This window comes from Panthera leo, chromosome D3, assembly GCF_018350215.1.
Source record: "Panthera leo isolate Ple1 chromosome D3, P.leo_Ple1_pat1.1, whole genome shotgun sequence".
Taxonomy (NCBI): Eukaryota; Metazoa; Chordata; class Mammalia; order Carnivora; family Felidae; genus Panthera; species Panthera leo.
Window position 1 is genome coordinate 29,000,446 of NC_056690.1, and position 8,834 is coordinate 29,009,279.

At 55.0% G+C, this 8,834-nt stretch overlaps 1 protein-coding gene across 1 annotated transcript; it reads right to left on the bottom strand.

Moving 5' to 3' along the window:
* Positions 1 to 54: 54 nt before the first annotated feature.
* Positions 55 to 5,875, bottom strand: LOC122204133 (coiled-coil domain-containing protein 74B-like). Its single transcript, XM_042911366.1, has 7 exons — positions 5,558 to 5,875; positions 4,305 to 4,346; positions 1,954 to 2,116; positions 949 to 1,126; positions 792 to 874; positions 639 to 710; positions 55 to 485 (listed from the first exon to the last, which is right to left on the bottom strand). Exons 1-7 carry the CDS (start codon positions 5,805 to 5,807, stop codon positions 347 to 349), a joined length of 927 nt encoding a protein of 308 aa, XP_042767300.1. The 5' UTR covers positions 5,808 to 5,875; the 3' UTR covers positions 55 to 346.
* Between the last annotated feature and the right edge of the window lie 2,959 nt (positions 5,876 to 8,834).

The window sequence follows — 8,834 nt, forward strand, 5'->3', positions numbered from 1 at the left end:
GCTGGGGGCACAGGGCAGGGCAGCCATGTCAGAGAGCGGTGAGGGATGAGGTTCACAAGTGGAGAAACGAGCTTTATTTCCAGTCTTCAACAGGTAGGGTAATACTTATTTAATGTGTTTTTGTGTAAATGCAGAATAGCAAAATACTGAGCAAGAAAATAGTGTCTCGGTTCTGAGGGCAACCAAGTACTTTATCTGCCATGAACTTTGCTTATCTGGAATTTCGCGCGGCCTAAACGTGTTCGAATTCTTTTGAAGTGCTATCTAGAGAGGGTTAGCGTCTCCAGCTGTAGGGCACTGGCCTGGCCCTGACCTGGCATGCAGACGCCGACACGTGCCGCCCGCCTCAAAGGACAGAGCGGTGCAGCCGCCGGCGCTGCACCACCTGCAGCCTTTTCTGCCGCTCAGCAAAGTTACTCTTCAAGGTCTGCTTCAGCGCGGGCAGGATGGGGCGCTCTGCCACGGGCATAGGGCTCAGAATCAGGCTGGTAGGGCAGAGGGAGGTCACTACAGGTGCCCCCGGGAGCAGGAGCGGAGACTTGGCTGGCAGCAGGGCCCCAGGCAAGGCACTGAGCTGTCCCTGCCCCTTATGTACTGGGCTCAGGCCACCCCACCCTCCCCCTGCCGGTGGGACTCACCATTTCTTGGGGATGCCCTTGGTGGGGACCTTGGGGAGCTGCATGGCTCCCTGGTGAAGGGCCTCCTGGTCCCTGGTGAAAGAGGAGTCGGTAGTGAGCCCCAAAAGAGCAGACCTCACCGGGATGCGGTGGGGGCCACGCCGAGTCACTCACTTGGGAGAGCTGGGGCCGGCCTCCTCAGATGCAGCCTTGGGCCTCCTCCGGTTCCCTTCCAGGAGGGCCTTGAGGCGCTGCAGCTGGAAGGCAGGGAGAAGAGGGGCAGTGGGCGGGGTCTGCGGAGGCACTGGGGTCCCCGCTGCCTGAGCCTCACCTCTTGGGCCTGCAGGAGGTTGGCGTTCCACAGCTGGCGGATGACCACTTCGCACTGCTGAAGCGTGGTGGGCTTGCGCAGGTGCAGGGGCAGATTCATCACGGGGGGCTGCTTGCCCTTGTGCTGGCTGCCTGCCACCCAGGGGGCTGCTGAACTGGACGTCTCCACTTCTTCATCTCTGGAACAGGCACTAACAGCAGCCCAGAGCTAGCCTGCCAGGATTGGTCTAACCACCCGCCACCTCTCTTGAGGGCGGCATCCACACCAGTGTGCGGCTGGTGTGGGGAAGAAGGGTGTGTCTACACAGCCTCCTCGGGGTCTGGTTCCCTTCTGCTGACCAGGGTGCTCCAGACGCCAGGTGGCGGGGGTGGGGGGCCACTCTGGTGCCAGCTGTGACCTGGGCGTATCCCTTCCTCTCCCCTCAAGGTGCACTGAGGGTCAGATGTGGTTCAAGCTGTGTGACTGCCCTCAGTCCTGACCCCACACCCGTGGGGCTGGTTGAGAGGGACTCTCAGTAAGGACCGTGCAGAGAAGCAGGACCCCGTCCTGCTGGCTGAACTACCCAGGGGACAACAGGGTCTCTTCGGATGCAAAGTCCAGGTTCACTGCTGCTTTCCAGGAAGTCCCAGAAACAGGTGTCAACCCGGTCTTGCTCTGGCCTGCTGGCTCTGTGCCTTGCGGAGGCCAAGCACATTTCCCAGGGTGAGCCCAGGAACCCAACTTACTGTTGTTCTTTTGCTTGTTGTCTTGGTGAAAAGCAAACTAATGTAAAGGCCAAGTTACTTGGTTCCATTTCTGTGAGAAATTAGTTTCTGGGCTGCTGTTGGCACCCTCGTGTGGGCTCAGGTCAGCACAGGGCATTGCCCGCCAGATGGGCCTGCCTGGAGTGAGTCTGCTTTCACTCTGGAGACTGACCCATTTGGAAGGGCAAGGCAGCTGGCTGCTTCCAGAATGTGAACCTACGAAATGCAACGCTGGGCCCACAGGGTACAGGTGAGCCCTTACTTGGCCTGCCCCTGCACCCCTGGAGCGTTGTCCCGCTTGCTGTTGTGAAACAGGGCAGCAGCTGGGGTCTTCTCTTCCAGGTCCGTCTTCGGAGGAATGTCAGTTTTTGAGTCTTGCTTCTTGGAGAAGCTGGGCCGGGGCCTGGCCTTTCCTTGAGAGTTGGCTGTAGATCAGACCCAGACAGGGCAGTCACTGTGGGTGGGCATCAAGAGCCAGGGCCCACGTCCTCCAGGATTGGCTGTGAGTGCCCAAGGAGCGCCTGCCCTCTGCCTCGGTTTCCTCCTTGTAAAGGAGAGATGGTAACAGAGTCCCCATTGTGGGGGCTGCCAGGTGACCCAAAAAGGGGGTCTGTGGGTGGTGCCTGCTGAACGCTCTAAAACTACTGCTGCTGTAGAAGCTGGCCTCCCCCTACTTGTACTGGGTCAGTCTCCCATGCCTCGGGGAAGTCCAGGGGTCAGGGTGGCCCCGCAGCTGTTCCCTGACTCTGAAGCAGCACCCCATTTGGGGCAAAATGAAACTGTATGAGAGTTCTGGGACCCGGCCTGCACAGACTTCCTTTCCACGGACAAGGCCCACGGCCTGCCTAGGCCCTGCATGGAAGGGGCAAGGGCCACACCCGGGGAGGATGCCTGGCCTCTCAGGGAGGCCGAGTGCAGAGAAGGGGCTATTAGCTCCCCTCACTCTGCAGAGGACACCACAAGCCCAGAACGCTAGGCAGGGCTGTCCCACCTGTATCCACCTGCTTTCAGGTGTTTGTCGTGTTTGACAAGCAGGGCTTCTGCCAGGCTGCCCTTGGAAGACCACTTAGGAAGGCTCAGGGGCTCCTCTCTTTGTATGCAGGCAGGGTGTGCCTGCCACAGGACCTTGTGCCCCACGTTGATCTGACGTTCACTTCCTTTGTAGCCAACCCCGCTTTCGCTTTCGTAGTCTCCCTCTGGCCAATCCATGGTCCTGTCACACCCCGCCTCGGCTCCTTCCTGCTGGTGTCAGCTGACGGCACCTGGCGGCCACCCTCTCTGGCTCCCTTCAGCTACTCCTTAACCCTTAAGTCCACAGAGCTTGGCAAAGGTGCAATCTGGTCAGCACCCCACACTGGCCATCGGGGCCCAGGGCCCCAGTGGGGCACGTGCCCCTCCCCTGACCCTGAGTTCACAGAGGGTGCTGGCATGCCACCTGACAAGGTCGAGTTTGAGACGGACTTGATGGACTGAAAGCTGGAATTGGAAGTGCTGCCTGTGGGAAGTGCACCGGGTTAGTCTGAGATGGTGGCAGCACCACCTTGGTCCCAGCTTTCCCGGACACTTCTGTGCCCCGCTGTTGGGAGGGGCCAGGCCACCCGTACCTTCCTCCTGGCCCTGCAGGCCTGTGTGTTTGTGTTTGTGTTTGTGTTTGTGTTTGTGTTTGTGTTTGTGCAGAGCCCTCCCCCCCGCTCTGGTGAGGCAGAACCAAGGCCAAGGGGAAGGTGATTTCTGGAAGGGCCATCCAGAAAGCAGCAGGCTTGGGCCCGAAGAAGCAGGCCCTGAATGGGAGGATGGCCTCTTCTGATAGCCCACTGGGGACCCCCGACCCTGCAGGACTGGGACCATTAACAGGCCCTGCCACTTGCCCAGGATAGCTCACTGGAACTGCTCTGCTCCGCTCGAGGAGGGCCCACCACCACTGTTCCCATATTCCATGTCCCCTAGGAAGGGAGCCCCGGGACACCCCCAGACTGGGGCATACCAGGCTAACACCTCTCAGACCACCTCTTGATGTCAGACTTGGCCCCAAAGGTATGTGGGGGGAACAGGCCCAACACAGCCTGAGTCTCCCTGGGTTGGGCTGGAGGACAGGCAAAGAGAAAGGGGCTGTCACGATGAGGAAGGGCCTTAGACGAGTGACTGCAGGTCTCTCTGTCTCTACACTTGGTCACAGCAGACATGGCAGGGAGGATCCCCAGAAGGACTGTGCCCACAGCCGTCTGTGCCAGAGGCACAGGGCTGGGGGCTGCCATAGCAGCAACCCAAGTAAAAGAATCCAGCAGAGCCGCAAGGCTGGGGGCCCGGGGGCGGGGTGGTGGTGGCAGGGGTGGGGTCTCGGCAGCCCCACCCCAAGCTGCTCTTCCTGCTTCCTTACTGCAGACTTCAGGCCTTGGGATCCCCGAGAGCCCCACCTGCTGTGCTTGGGTGCACAGTCACCCACACCATGGCGGGGGGTGGGGGGCAGTGGTGTCTGTCCAGGTCCCCCAGGATTCCTCCCCACTGGGATAGTACATGGGCCAGTGCAGCTAGCTGGGTAGACACAAGCACTCTGGAGGGGCTACTCCTGACAGAAGTAATTTCCCATCAGGCACCCAAGGGCCTCAGTCTTACCTTTCTTTGGCTTTTGATTCATTATTAGCTTGTAATGGAGATCTGAAAGCAAGCATGTGCACTGGTCATTTTTGAAACTGCAGCCATTTGGGGAGAAGAGGTTTTGGCTTGCCCTGTGCACTCCCCGCTGAACCCCTGAGAGACCTCACACATGACCTTAGCAGCCAGGACACTGCCCCATGGGCCAAGCCTTTACCCTGGGTGTCTTAGGGCCAGCAATGCCTCTAGCTGTTCCCTGAGCCAGAGCCCTTGGGTGAGAGCCTCGCCAGGAGTCCATTCCTCTGCCCATGACATCTATAGGGCACCCTCTGCTAGGTGGAGCCCCAAGCTCCAGAAGAACAGAGGTGAGTGAGTCAGGATGACCCAGTCCTCCAGGAGCCCCTAGTCATGGATGAGCAAATGTGGTCAGAGCAATGATCAAGTGACACCCAGAACGTGGGCTGGCCACATCCAGCCTGGGCATCAGGGAGGGACAGGGGTGAGACTCAAGACTCCTTATGTCAGGAGGAGGGAGTCCTGACATCATGGTGAGCCCTTGATCTAATAGCACTTCAGGTAAAGGCAACAGGAGAAAGGTGGGGAGAAACTGAGACAGGGCTAAGAATGTGGGGGGAGGAGTTCCAACTAGAGCATAAGGGAGAAGAGAGGACAGCAGTGTCCCACCGTGATAGGCCTTAAGTTCTGCTTCAGGCCTGGCCCATGGCGGTGAGGAGCCACCAGCGGGGCAAAGTTAGGAAGGACCTGCCCTGAGGAGACGCGGGGGCAGGGGGAGGTGTCCAAGGAGGGGCTGGATGGGAATGGCAAGTCGGCTCTCGATCTGTGTTTAGTTTGTGAAAATCACTGAGCTGTACACTCGCACTTTTTACTTCCATAAAAGTTTTTAGAACAGGCGGGCCCGACTTGCCTAGAGAGGAGACTGCGACCCGGCTTACTGTGGGAAACGCTACACAGCCAGACCACCCCACCAGATCCCCAGATGGTGGGGCGGCCCCGTCGACCCCGCCCACGAAGACCCAGGTTTGGGGCCCGGGGGTGCGGAGGAGGCAGGGAGTCCGAGACCCACGTAGCAGGACCCGGGGTGGGGCTTGCTGCCCTGTGTCCTCCTTATACCCTGTTTAAGGGTTTCTAAACCTCGTGTTCTAGAGTCCACGAGTGTTTCGGTACTGGAGGCACCCGGGAGCGGCAGGTCTGCCTCTCCCTCGGGCCCCAGCCGCGGAAGACGCCTCACTCGCGGCCGCGGCGCCCGGACTCACCCTTGTTCTCCCGCTTGAGGTGCTCGATCTCCTCGTGGAGCTTGACCAGTGTCTCCGAGTGCTGCTGCTGCAGGAACTGCAGGCTCTTCTCCAGGTCCACGACCCGCTTCTGCGCCTCGATGAGCCCAACCTGCGTGCTGTGCTGCGCGGGCTGGAGGATGGCGGGCGGGCGCAGGCGCGACGTGCCCCGGGAGCCCGGGAGCCCCGAGCTGGGGGGCCGCTGCCCGGCCGCCGCCACCCCCGCGCTCATGTCGCCGCTGCCGCCGCCTCTGCCGCCGCCTCTGCGGTCGCTGCACTCCCACTTGGTGGCTCGACTGCCCCGGCCTGGTGCCGCGTCGCCATGGAAACGGGCGCGAGCGGGCGAGGGGGGCGGGGCGTGCGGCGGGGCGTCGTCTGTGATGCCCGAGAGACCACGCTGCTGGTGGGGGTGGGGCCTGCGTCAAGTTTGCCTGAGCTCGTACACCCTGACTTTGAAAGGCATCCTCTGAATTAAGGTCAGATAATCGTCCGCCTTTACAGTAGGTCTTACTGTCCAATTTTCTATGCTTGTTTATTTTAATAGTTCGCTTCTGGAATAGATGATATGGATTACATATTCAAAAATCCAAAGGTAGAGGACTTTCTGCTTTATGAAATGTGGACAGAATATATGAAACAGCCACCTGGAAACAACGAGAAGAACAAAAAGCAAAGTGGACGAAGGCAGCTCTTGAAAGAAGAGCTGCTTGGGGCGCCTGGGTGGTTCAGTTGGTTAAGTACCCAACTCTTGAGTCTGGCTCAAGTCACAACTGCGAGATGGAGACCCGTGTCAAGCTCTGCGCTCTCGAGAGCAAGGAGCCTGATTGGGTCCCTCTCTCTCCCTGTCTGTCTCTCTCTCTCTCCCTCTCTCCTCTCTCTCTGCTCCTCCTCCGCTTGCATGCTCTCTTTCTCTCAAAATAAATAAATACAACTATTTTTAAAAAGAAGAGCTGCTTTTTCCCTGAGCTCTCTCTTCTGGTCAGCCAGACCTCAAACAGGAAGCCACAGTCCTATTGGCCGCAGAAGGCAGAGGATGGAGTTTGGGAAGGACACTGCAGCTGGAAACTGAGGGGGCAACACAGTGAAGTTTGGAGCCTCTGCAGGTGAGGAGTTGAAAGCAATAAACTTCAAATATGTGGCTGGCCTGAACTGCCCACAGAATTCCAGGGATTCCAGGGAAAGAGAAAGAGCTGGAAGGCCAAAAGCTGAGAAGAGATTCATTTGCTGCTAGCTCCAGGGGAGACAGAATTTGGAGTCTGACAGAGGAGCTTGGTAAACGCCTCAGTTTTTCTTTTAAACCCCAAAAGGATCACACCTTGGTAATAAAGACTATGTTCTAGAAATAAGAGATTTGCCTTAGAACTAAGGGCAAAATCAGAAAATACCCACCCTCATAAAACTTAAAAGCCCAGCCTCCGCAAGGTTTTGGTGATGTTCCAATAATTCAACCCCCTGGAGAACAAAACTCAACACTCTTCAGAGAATTATAACAGAACCCAGAGTCTCTGTGTCCTGTCATCCATGATGTCTGATATACAATAAAAAATACCGGACATGCCAAGAAACAGACAAATGTGACTGAGTCACGAGAAAAAAAATCCAGATTCAGTCAATGGAAATAGATCTGCAAATAATACTAGATAAGAAAAGTTACAGGAAAGTATTTTATAATGAATATGATTAAAACCTACAGAAAAAGATGGCTATAGTGAGTGGAATCATAGAAAACATTTTAAATGATTGATAAAGCGTTAAAAATGAAAGGAAAAAAAAAAGGAAATCCTACAACTACAAATGTACCTGGATTTCTGGTTTCCTGGTCCAGCCTTGGCAATCATCACTGCCATCCGCACAAAAGAGAAAGTCGCTGACAAGCTGAAAAATCAATGAACTCTTCTTAGATCCATCAGAGAACGGAGATCACAGGACAAACGGCTGCCCCCACATTGGAGAGACAGAGAATCACAACCCACTGGAGCATCAATCTCTGTCTGAACCACTACCAGGGGAGGAAAAGCTAAACTGTAATTGATGAATTGCTGGTGTGGCCAGTGTAGACAAGGGTTAAAGAGTTCAGGGGGCAGAGGTCCAATCTTAAGGGGCCCCGCACCTTTGTGAGTTTAACCTCCAGGAGCCCTACCAGATTCTCATGAGGAAGAAAGATGGAAAAATCCCCTTGTGGTCCCAACAGGAAGAGGGTGAGGCAGCCATTTTGAAGTATTGCCCAGAGCTTTCTGTTTCAGGGATTTCCCTCAAAACAAACTAAGACAGCCCCAAATGCCAAACCGGCTGGGATTTTAATAGAGCCTGACAGACCTGGAGGAAAAGAAATACCTAACTCTAGCCGCTTCTAGCCTTCCCCTCTCTCCACATCTTTCCACCACATCAGTGGGGGCCTGTGTAAAAATGGGATACAAGCGAAAGAATTGCCCATCTCAGAACTAATTTAAGAAGTGTCTAGGGGCATCTGTGTGGCTAAGTTGGTTAAGCATCTGACTCTTGATCTCAGCTTAGGTCTTGATCTCAGGTTCACGAGTTCAAGCCCTACATTGGGTCCCATGCTGGGCATGAAGTCTACTTTAAAAATAATAATAATAATAATAATAAGTTTCTAGGAAAACCCAAAGATAACAAGGAAGACAAATTGAGGGCACCGGAGGAATATTTTGCCTCTGACACCTATGGCTGCAACAAGCAATAAACGTGGACTAAACCCTGGCAAGATAAACAAAATCTCATGCTATAGGCCTGTTTACCTCAGTTTCTTCTACACAACACATCATATCGAAATTTCAACAAAAAATTACAAGGCATACTATGAGGTGCCTGGGTGGCTCAGCCAGTCAAGTGCCCAACTTCGGCTCAAGCCATGATCTCACAGTCCATGAGTTCAAGCCCCACACTGGGCTCTCTGCTGTCAGCGCAGAGCCTCCTTTGGATCCTCTATCTTCCTCTCTCTCTCTCTCTCTCTCTGCCCCTCCCCAGCTGGCTCGCTCTCTCTCAAAATTAATATACCTAAAAAAAATTACAAGATATACTAAAAGACAAAAAAAAAAAAAAAAAAAAAAAACCTACATAGTCTGAAGGGACAGAACAAGCATCAGAGCTAGACTTGGATCTGGAGAGATGTTGGAATTATTGAATTGAAATTTTTATTTTTTCACATTTTATTTTATTTTATTTTTTATTTTAAAGAGAGAAAGAGAGTGCAAGCAGGGGAGAGGGGCAGAAGGAGAAAGAGAGGATCTTAAGCAGGCTC